Here is an 11,878-nt window from a genome sequence, read left to right as displayed (position 1 = left end):
CTTCAGCCCCACCCCTCTTTCTCAATGTTCTCCATGATCTCTTCATAAAGCCAGCTCTGAGTGAACTCCCGGCTCTTGTCCATTAACTGGAACAGCTGGAGATATTGCCCAGGATAAACGTGACCTGTGAGGATATCTTCCGGAAGTCCCATCTCAGACAGCAATTTACTCCCACTGTCGGGTGACCAGATACTTCAAACCAAAAAGGGAAGAAACACAAAAGGAATACAAAAGTAAGACTGGTTCACAATATATGCCCCGTTTCTCAATGTATTCATCTACACTGGATACTAGACAGTTGTGTAGTGGTACATGCTGTTGCCTTTCATGCAGCTGGCACAGTTTCAATTTGAAGCAAGTGCCCCAATACCCATTTACAACCACTCCTAAATCACAGAAAGATTATTGATACCCTGGACAAATTGTGTCTGAATTCCTAGCTTGAAATGACAAGATATTGGCAAAAGTAACAACAGAATTTAAGTTGCATTTGAGATAAACTAAAATACAGTGGCGAAAAAGTCTGTACACAAAACCTACAGCCTTCTGATGGAAAGCCAATAGATATCAGCAAAAGCCTGTTACAACAGCTAAATTCTATTTTTTGGGTTACTCAGAGGCACTTTAAATGTTGGCAGGTGTGTGCTGACTTCTATTTAACATAAGTTTAAATGTGATTGGTTCATTCTGCACAAAGCCACATCCCCAGTTATAAGTGGGCGTGACCACCTTTGCAACCACTTTCTCAGTTTTTTATTTTGACATGATGTACATGTAGATATAAAGGTATAGGTCACAATGGTGAAAACGTTTTTAAGGTTGTATCTTAGTTTCATAATTTTCTAAATATCAAACACCCAGCATTTGAACAGGGGTGCGTTGACGTTTTCTTTCCACTGTACATATGTGACAAACCAATCAGAAGTCGCACGACCATGTTTTGAGCTAGCTACAATTTCTGAAATTCCACCAGTTCTTCTCCATTAACCATGATGGAGTTTGCGGTCGCTCAAGTAAACTGAGACTCTTTTAACATGGACAAGGAGGAGCGGGATTTATCACATAATTGTCAGAAAAAGCACACTAGCACATGGTAGGACGCCAGGTGATTCTTACCTTTGCTTAGCATTCAACAGAACTAACCGGGATGTTTGGGTATCGCACACAAGACACACTCACGGATTCATGTTAACAATCCATCCATCTTCTGTACCGTTTTATCCTCACTAGGGTCGCGGGCGTGCTGGAGCCTATCCCAGCTATCTATCCCAACATATATTTAACCTGAAACTATATTAAGACACACATTCAAGAAACTACGGGTAACAAACACGCTAATGATAATGATTAACATCCTTATTACAGGAAAAAGCTTCGCATTGCGTATCGCAATGCATGCTGGGAACCGAAGAGCGGTCGATCGAAAACAAAAGCACACAAACACCAGCGATTTTTTTTCCCACTGATAGTTCGTTTCAAATGCATAAAAAGTTGCGTCCTGTGCGTCGTCCAAAAACATGGACATATTTAACACTGTTAAGGACAGGGGAGACATGCCACCTTTGCCAGGATTCCTTCAACAAAGCAGAAGGAACTACCATATCCTGCACTACTATAAAGATGAATGAGTCCACCTATTACAGTAATTTGGGGATTTTGAATGACATGCAGGACAAACAGTAAAATATTAACATCTTTGAGTGCGTTGATTTTTGTGAAAAAAATGCACAAAATATTTGTTTTCTATTCTGCAGGTTAGCACCATCTTTGAATGGTAATTTCTATGCATGAGTTCCGTTTGCACTGGGGCGCAAAAAAATCTATATATGGTTATTTTGTTGTTTATTTCAAACCCTTTGTTGCTGAAGAGTAAATCTTTTATACATGTATTTGCGCATGAAAAATATTAAGACAGCGTGATGTACATTGGTTCAACAAAAAACATATGCAATTTTTTTGTCATTTTTGTCATACATTTGTTTAGAAAGTGCATAATCCTGTGTTGCCCCCTGGTAGCACTGATGAAAAATTATGGCCCCCTCCTTAAGAGTCCCATCCCTGGTCTTATGCTATATGGTAGGTTATCAGGATCCTTTAGAATGGGGCAAATTTTGGGTACCCTCAAAATTATTTGATAAATTTATAGGGATACAAGTACTTTCAAACTTGTAGCATTGTCTATCACACAACTTCATTTTATGCCACGTTTTTATGTTATTTGGAGCCAAAAGATCCATTCAATAACTAAATAATCCAGCTCTACATTTTCTGAATCGCTTCTAGGGTCGCAGGTGTGCTGGGGCCTATCCGAGCTGACCTCGGGCGGGAGGCGGGGTACACGCTTAACTGGTCACCGGCCAGTCGCGGGGCACAAATAGACAACCAACCATTCACACTCACACCTACGGACAATTTAGAGTCTTCAATTAACCTACCATGTATGTTTTTGGAATGTGGAAGTGCAGGTACGGAGAGAACATGATAATTAAAAAAAAAAAGTTAAGATAGCTGTGCTTTCATTTCCCTTACAGGATTTCAGATAATAAAGTTTTCAATTATAATTCTGTCGTATTTTATCATGCAAAAGTGTGATCGCTTACTTAAGCTTGTTAATAAGCTTCTCCTTCCTCTTTGCCAAACACTGTTTGACCATAACCATCAGGGTGGAGGCGTTTGCGGGTGTGAGGCCGGCAGAGAATAGGTCGGCCCGTGGACGCAGACGAACCAGGCACATGTGATCATTGGGAAGCTGAGAGCAGAGAATTAAGTTAAACTGTATTAAAAAAAACTTCTCAGTCATGTGTAATATACTACTTGAATCAATCATTACAAAGCCTTTAGGGGGAGGTGCACTCTGTTTGGATGCCACAAACGAATCCCAGGGTTCCTGCAAAGACAAACGAGCAGATATGCCAGTTGGTAAATCTAAACAACCAAATTTCACTCTGTCATACTTGTCTACCTGACGTTATAAAGTAGCTACCCTAAGAAAATATCAAACAGATTAAAACGAAAAACAGTTATCACAGCAAGCAATATTCTGCATCAAGATCATTTTTTTTCAGGGTATGTTGGCACGCTTCATTTGAATTATAACAGGATAGTAGTATATTAATCCACTGGTCACAAAATGGAAAGCGATCCAATAAAAGAGACAGAAGAGGTATTAAATAAAGCTCATTATTGTCAGTGCAGCTTGTAGCAATAAAGAAAGGCTCTCATTATTTGCCAAAAATATTTTTTGATATCGCTCTTGAATTTAGACAGGTGTGCTTATTATGGTAACCGGTGAGTGAATGCTTGTGTAAAACAGCATCTGTTAACATATTATATACCTTGTGAAGGAGTTCAATATGACAGGACATCTGCCAGAGGACACTGAGGGCTCTGTAGTGCCTCATTTGACCAGGAGGTGCCACCATGGTCTGACAGAGAAAGAAATAACAGATAGTTACTTAATATATTACCATCTGTTTACATACAGGAGATACTAGGGATGCACCAATACCAGTATTGGGTATCGGTGCCGATACTGTACGTTTGTACTCTGATACTCCGTTATTGTACGCACCGATACAACATCGTTCACTAGCCTGATGTATACCTTCCGGGTAGGAGCCATGTCAGCCGTGTTGTGTGGAGATACTTTAAGGACACGGAAAACAACACTTAGGTGACTGCAAATTATGCTCTGCAAAACGGATAGTGAACTCCTTAGGTGGCGAACGGCAAGCACTGAGTTTTGTGAGGCCATTCTACCCTCTCTGTTCTGCATACACAGTGTGGCAAAACGTGTTTCTTTGGTGGTCCACAATAGTTGATAATTAAGTGCTCATATTCTGTTTGTGTTTTGTATTTTACCATGTAATATGCTCGTTACAGCATTCAATAAATGTTCTGGGCCCAAACTGTGATCTGTCTTACCTTTAAAATAAAATATCGCAGATGGAAATGCACTTTTTCACAATTTACTGTTGTTTGTGTGATGTACAAATGGAACCGTTTTGTGTGTAATGCCATGCATCTCTGTGTTAGATTTGTTGTATTTTGTTTCTATGTTATTTTTCACCCTTTTGTCATGTTATTCATGGTGGCTTGCTGTTCTGTGCATCTGCATTCATGTTTAGACTAGCAGTCATGTAACTGCTGCGTAAGATCCGTTCAGGTATACTTTGTAAATGAAAGTGAATGTATTTATTTTTTTCTGTTCTTATGAAATGGATCACTATGGGAATTAACTTTTCTATTGGAATGCTTTAGTTAAGGCACACTATATGATTGCAGTTGTAATTTTTCATTTTGTTTTGTAAAATGGATTTATTCTGTTAGTGTTGGACCAAGTTTGTTACTCGAAAAGGTATTATATTTGCATGAAAAATATGCAAATATAATATAATATGCAAATAATATGCAAAAAGTTTGTGTTTTTAACAATTTTTGATTAAAAAAAAAATATTTTCATCACAATTGCAAGCTCTAATGGCATGATCAAATGTGGATACTCTGTACCAGTCAGTACTCAAATGAAAGTACTTGCACTCAGTCTGAAAAAAAAGTTGTAGTGGTGCATCCCTAGTCGATAAATATTTCCAGTATGGAAGTATAGTATAATGTTCTTACCATGTATTCACGTTCACTCAGAAAGAGGTTGAGCTCTATTCTTCCGTATCTGTAAACGGACAGCCGTTCAAACAGGGCATAAGCTAACTTCAGCAGGGTGGCACGCTCATTACGCTGTGGCACGATGCCCACAACCTTCAATGGAAAGTCTAAAAGGGATACAAATTAGTAATAATGCAAGATATTAAGATTTCAGAATTGAGGAACTGTTTGTGTGTCTGTTTCCTACCATCCATCCAGTTGGCCTCTGTTATTCCGAGGTCAGTGAAGAGTTTGTCAGTGAACATGACCGGTGGCTTGTCGCTTCCACCCCAGACAGGGTCTAGTCTGAAGAAGTCACAGTGAATCACTTCCAGCTGACCATCAAGAAGGCCTTCCAATGCCTAAAGCGGGGAAAAAAATCATTTAATCACCCGCTTGTGAAGACTGCCTGAGCAGCGTAATGCCACAAAAGGGGTTCAGAGTTGGGGTGAAATAAAATCTTGAAAAATATGCGTTAAAACCAAACAGAACTTTGACGAGACATCAGCTATTGAGACCTCAGCTCCGTGAACATGTAAAAGATTAACTTAGTGCGTGTTTTACTTGTTCTTTTGTGAAGTAACCACAGACTGTGATGACACACCAGTTCTATGATAAACATAGAACTGGATATGGAAGTGAATTGAGGCTACATTCAAATCTTGCTAGCGGTTTTAAAAACTTCTCTTGGTCTATACAGCTAATAAAATTTTTTTGGTAGTGTAAGTTTGAGCCTGGAGCAAATCAATTCACTATATTATTTTCAACGAGATTCTTTTTATCTCATGAGAATAACTTGTAAGTCAAACAGCGTCATGTAACAGACTGTGATTTACTTTGGAGGTGAAGGTAAATATTTGAGGCTGCTTGCAGATATTTCTTACCTGCAGATCATTAAGGAAGGTTTTCTCTGACTCAAGAGCTACAACTCTTTGAGCTCCAGCATTGATGAGGGTCTTAGTCAACACCCCAGGGCCTACATCGAGAAATAAACGCATACATCTATTATTTCCATTCCACAAAAATAATACATGCAATTTATGCATGCTAAACACCAACTGGCAGATGAATATCAAGCATATCCCTTCTACTGACAAAGCACATACCTGGGTTACATTCAATGACAACAGTCTTGGCACTGTGTAGGTCAGGTCCAAGGTGCTGTGCTACCAGCTTCGCCAACTCTGGGTCCACTATGAAGCGTCGGGACTTCTTACATGTGCGAGCTTGACGTACATTGTCCTCAACTTCACCGAGATCCAAGAAATCATAAAAGCACAGAGGACGACATTGGCCCTGGAGAGGAGAAAGATGGACAAAACATGTCTGTTTAATTCACTTCTATCATTGCGGTGCTGAGAGTAGCCAAGAGCATGTGATACTGCTAGCACAACATTGACATTTAATCATGGATATAAAATTTGTAAGGAGTTTGAACCACATTGGCTCTCAACATTTTAAAGCCAGAAACTTCGCTGTGGGGAGTCCTGATGGGAAAAGCCGAAAGTCACAACAACAATCATACCCTTACATCGGTACCTTGATTGGCGTGTTTTAATTCATTATGTGACCAACCTCATAACGCAATCTATTCATATATCAATTTTCCCTATTGAAATGAATTTAAATATCATTACCATAATATCTTGTGCATAATACACTCTCAAGTACAATACACCCCCCCCCCCCCCCCCAAATGTACCTTCTGCGGCAGGAATTCCCTTCTCCCTAATATATATGCACAATTGAATTGCTTGGTATCCATACTGCTGGCACGGTGAAAGACTGGTTAGCACATCTGCCTCACAGTTCTGGGGACCAGGGTTCAAATCCCAGCCCTTCCTGTATGGAGTTTGCATGTTGTCCCTGTGCCTGGGTGGGTTTTCTCCAGGCACTCCAGTTTCTTCCCACATGCCAAAAGCATGTGTGGTAGGTTGACTGAAGACTCTAAATTGCCCGTAGGTGTGAATGTGAGTGCGAATGGTTGTTTGTTTCTAAGTGCCCTGCGATTGGCTGGCGACCGGTACTGGGTGCACTCCGCCTCCCGTCCGAGGATAGCTGGGATAGGCTCCAGCAGCCCGCGACCCTAGTGAGGATAAGCAGTAAAGCAAATGTATGGATGGATGGCTATCCATACTCAAAAATTGAAGTATTATCCATAACAAGTGAAGGGCATGAGTCGAGCTACTGCTGAACAATGTTTATTACAACTGTAATCAAACCATAATGAATTAAACGAGCGGCTCAACTGACTTCACTTCTGTTCTGTCTGTTCTACATAGCCAGCAGATTCACATAATTCTAAATCACATCGTAACCATATACTATACTGCTTACGCAACTATGCTGTAATAATCTAAGCTTTGCCAATTATAATTGTTTTCAAGATATTATTAGCAAGGCAATGCATCCTTGACAATGCGCATAGTGATTAGTATTTTATTAGGTTTTCAAATAAATTTGAATGTACTCTGCAGTAAACCAAATATGCCCACGTTTGCGCATGCGGCAAACAAAACTAATGCGGAACATGATTCTTTAACAAACTTTATTAAAAGTGGAAAATGCTTGCCTGGCTCTGTCAAATATGCAATATTACACAGGAGGGATTGACACTGTACTCACCAATGCTTTTGAAAGTACTTGGCTACTGATTAATGCAAAAGGGTACTAGTTTGATATACACTTCTGAGGCTGCTTCAGGTTCAACTACGTTAGTTCAAGGTTATTGATAAGACTGCTGAAAATTACGATTATTTTTGTAATAGATTAAACTCTTCATTAATTATGTTCTATTGGTTTGTTCCATCACGTCAGAAGAGTAATTGATTATTATTATTGATTATTGTTTTCCAAAGTAAAAGCAGATGTTTACAAATGTCTTATTTTGATTAAACACAAAAGATAAATCTGCTTTCACGAAGGACTACAAAAAAGAAAAGAATTTATAACTGCCGAGATGCTAAAATGAGGATTAAAAATAAGGGAACATAAAATGCAGTTTTTATAAAGTGTAACTACTGAATGTACTGTAGTATTTTTGTGAACATGTGCCTTTAAGGGGCGTGGCCTACTGACTGACCTCATGAGCTGGCGTAAGAGTCACTCCTTGTGAGTGTTATCATTTTGTATTTGCGTGTCTGACTCGTTCATTATATGGCTGTGCTATATAATTGCGACTGTGGTTCTCATTGCCCACAGTCGGGGAAATTACAGACAGTACCTTAATCGCTCAATTTATTTTTGTTCACTTCACTCAAGCAGCAGCATATCTGAAGAGAACACGTAACTAGACTTTACACCGATCTCATTGGTATCGGCCGATAATTAGCACTTTATGCTGACCGGCTTTAATGTCAAAATTCGCTGATACGATCAATGAGACATTTACTCCACGTCGCCGTCGTGTAAAGTATATTCAAATCCATAAGATAACTTATTTTTAGCTTTGTCGCGAGTCTTTTGACGGGGTACTTTAAATATCGGACCACCAATAAAGTTTTTTTTTTTTGTTTTTTGTTTTTTTTTAAACATGACTGTGTGGGACAGACAACACGTAATGCCCGGCTGGATCAGACTACAAGACATATTTGGTCTTTCACGACTGCACTATGTCAGACTACTGCAATAAAATCTTGTGTTTCGATACCACCGCATCCCATCTTTTACGATCAGTGGGCTTTATCTTGTCAATTCAACCGCGACCGGATAAACGTTACCATGGCGACGTCAACAATAATGGATCACGCCGTGTGTTTGTAAGAACAAAATTGAGGAAAACGTGTGTTGGTGGTCACCGGTGCTCGGGAAAGGACTTTAATTCAAGGCTTGGTGGAGGTATGTTCACGTACTTTTAATACGCAACAGCTTGCAAGCAGGTAACAAAACGTTATGTAGCCTAGCAAGCTAGTGCTAGCACTAACAGTCGTAACCGAACATGCAGGCGTTCTGTCAAATCATGCTCTAAAGTTTTGGTGCGTGTAAAGTAATTTAATTACGATAAAGTAATTTAATTACAGTAAGTTAGCACCCATTATTTCTGTCATGTTGTAATGTTGGTTTGTCCTAACTGATTAGAATACATGACCTGCCTAGAGCAGTGATTTACTACCTTTATGGAGCCAAGGAACATATTTTACAATTGAAAAATGTCACGGCACACCAACAAACAAAAATGTCACAAAAAGTGGATACATTAATTACTGTATGTACTTCCTGGCATCTAATAGAAGACCATTCATATGTTCTGTCCGTCACTATGCCTCACTGTTATAAAAAGATGAACAAAGATACATTATTTATTGTACATATAATTTGAGCAATTAAGTACACAAGTATATACAGTAAATCAGGGGTGCTCCAATGCGTCGATTGCGATCGATCAATCGACCGCGAAGGTAGTATTGGTAGATCGCATGACATCGCACAAAAAATAAAAAAAATAAAAAGGCGTCAGCCTATCATCCATCCCGTTGCTTGATTGATATACATATATAATCTATGACATCTGAATTTTTCTGACACTTGGGTCACGCATATGTGCAAACAACGGCACTAAAAGGTAACTGCAGATGCGCAAACAACAGTGTGTCAAAACTAACAGGTCGGTGAGTTACCTCTAATTTTTATCTCTCAGTGTTTTCTCTTAAACTTAAAGGGTATAAAAATGAGTGGGGGAGCTGGCCGAAGTAAGAAGACAAAAACTTACCACTTTCATACGGACTGGGAGGAGGAGTATTTTTTCACGATGACATTTTCGAAATGCGTATGCCTCATCTGCCAGTCTGCCATCGCATTACCAAGGGGAAATGTGGAGCGGCATTTTAGGACTGTGCATGGAAAATACGACACTGACTTCCCGCCAAAAAAAGCGAGCTGAGAAAGACGTCTGAACAACTGGGAGTTTAGTTCCTTCAGCAGTTATTGTTCACACAACATACTTCAAAAGCGAAAGCCGCCACCGAAGCATCGTTCCGGGTGAGTCACATCATCGTTAAGAACAAGAAGTCCTTCCAAGTAGGAGAGATGGTAAAAGAGGCAATCGTTGAAGCAGCTGACGCATTGTTCCAGGACTTTAAAAATAAGGCAGAAATATTATCTTCAAACAAAACTCGCCAGCTGTCAAGAAGTACAGTTACACGGCGCTGCGAAGCCATGGCTGAGGAGTTAACCCAGCAAATGTGGAAGGACATCAGAGATTGTGAGTTTCTTACTGCAGTTGGACGAATCTACAGACGTGAGTGACACAGCCCAGATGTGCATTTTCATTCGTATGGTTTTTAGTGACATCACTGCAAAAGAGGAGCTATTAACAGTACTGCCCATGAAAGAACAGACGCGGGGACATATTTCAGTTGTTCAAAAACTTTAGCGAGAAAACCCAGCTCCTGGTGTACAAATTGGTGTCTATCACCACGGATGGAGCACCTGCAATGGTTGGCCGCGTGAATGGATTTATTGCCAAGTGCAGGCAGGACGATGCTTTCCCAGACTTCCTGAATTACCATTGCATAATCCACCAACAAGCGTTATGCGGTAAAATGCTCAACATGAAAGATCATGGACGTGGGTACGAAGATCGCTTGTTCTATTCGAGCCAGAACTCTTCAGAGACGGTAATTCCGTGCACATCTGGAGCTGGCTGAGTGCGACCACTGCTACACACTGACGTGAGATGGCTTAGTTGAGGGAAATTCCTGCAAAGATTTCGAGAGCTCTGTCCAGAGATTAAGGAATTTTCCCGTGTAGCTGGACATGCAGAATACAAGCAACTAAATGACACACACACACACAACATTGAAAAAAAATATACATTTGGGAATGGGTAACCGCCTACCTTTAGAGCCACAGCAGACAGGTTCCTGTGCGCGAGTGCTGAGGAAGGGGACGTCCTCTCTGCACGGGGCTGCTGCAAGTTTGGAGCAAAGGTTGGCCGACCGGGCCCGGGGGACAGGGAATCAAGGCTGTAGAGCCTTCTGTGAATCATGGGAGCTCCGGGCACTCTGGGATCCACCAAAATTGTCCCTTTTAAACAAGATCGACTTGTGATGGACGCACAGCAAGAGGCCCGCGTTGCCAGCTCCAACAGCCTACATATGTGGGTGGACATGTTGGACCTGCAAACAGCCATCAAATGCTGGAAGGGATGTCAAAGGACCCTGAAGAGGTCTCTACCTAAAAGGAGTCGAGAGAATGAAGATTATAGTAATATCCAGACTACGCTATTTATTGACTCTTATGGTGCATTATATTTCTTTAGTTCTTTCCTGCCAACCTGGTTTAAATGTAAATATTTAAATATTACAATAATTCATATTCAAAATATATACATTACAGTGATGTGATACGTTAGCCCCGCGAGCACGTGGAAAGGCAAATGTTCACGAAACACCGTATAACAAACATTTTATTTATCATCGATTTAGTCTGCTTTAAACTTTGCTTCTAAGTCAATAAAATGGAATCAAATTCGATATTTTGCAATAAGAAGTTGGGCTCGAGGAGGACGCCACTCGCGTTAGCAAATTTGCAAAATTGTGTAAGCCGACTGAAAGCTTCCACCGCTATTTACCATTGCGCAGCATTCAACTAAAAATGATACATACCTTTCTGTGGCCCTCCTTTATATATTCAACGGCTGTGAAGGCTGTGTTTCAAAGTCGTTTCATTGTAGCCCGTTTGCCTGTAAACTCTGTGACATTGAGTTGTAGGCATTCTGACCCCACATTTGGTGTGTGCGCGCGTGGTGCTGCAGTCGCATGATAATGACGTCATCGGAGCAGCCATATTGGTCCGTTCTGGAAAAATCCACATTAGCCTGAACAAAGACAACCCCGCTAACTTTTACGCCACTGCAAACTACAACCAGTACACGAGTACTAGCGTCCAATTAGCAGTGCACTTCTATAAAAGTGTCAATCAAAACAATGTTGCTGTTTTGTTTACTTTGTAAACAAAAACGTCACCATTTGAAACAATTGTAAATTATTTAAAATCTTGGATTTATTGCACTTACAGTTAGTTCGGCTATTTCAAATTAATGTTTGCAATTTTGTATTAAATATTAATACAATACAAGATAAGGATATTAAATTTACCTAGATCCCACCTTTATAAGGTCTCTTACGTAAACATCTCCGCCATGTTGAATGTGGCGCAGTGGTATTCGGCATTTTTGGGGGTTCAAGTTAGAGGGGTGGATTTCCATTAAACGTCATTCACTTCCAACTTTTTTTTT

The 11,878-nt window shown here is 40.2% G+C and overlaps 1 protein-coding gene across 1 annotated transcript; it reads right to left on the bottom strand.

The window, feature by feature from the left end:
- Nucleotides 1-2: 2 nt before the first annotated feature.
- Nucleotides 3-10,627, bottom strand: tfb2m (transcription factor B2, mitochondrial). The gene is made up of 8 exons (XM_061671003.1): nucleotides 10,478-10,627; nucleotides 5,748-5,937; nucleotides 5,526-5,617; nucleotides 4,850-5,003; nucleotides 4,621-4,769; nucleotides 3,336-3,425; nucleotides 2,601-2,749; nucleotides 3-192 (listed from the first exon to the last, which is right to left on the bottom strand). The coding sequence occupies exons 1-8, from the start codon at nucleotides 10,625-10,627 to the stop codon at nucleotides 3-5; spliced, it is 1,164 nt and encodes a 387-aa protein (XP_061526987.1).
- Nucleotides 10,628-11,878: the final 1,251 nt, after the last annotated feature.

This window comes from Phycodurus eques, chromosome 2 (assembly GCF_024500275.1).
Source record: "Phycodurus eques isolate BA_2022a chromosome 2, UOR_Pequ_1.1, whole genome shotgun sequence".
NCBI lineage: Eukaryota > Metazoa > Chordata > Actinopteri > Syngnathiformes > Syngnathidae > Phycodurus > Phycodurus eques.
Note: the sequence above shows the minus strand (reverse complement) of the source record. Positions and strands in the feature narration are given on the sequence as shown.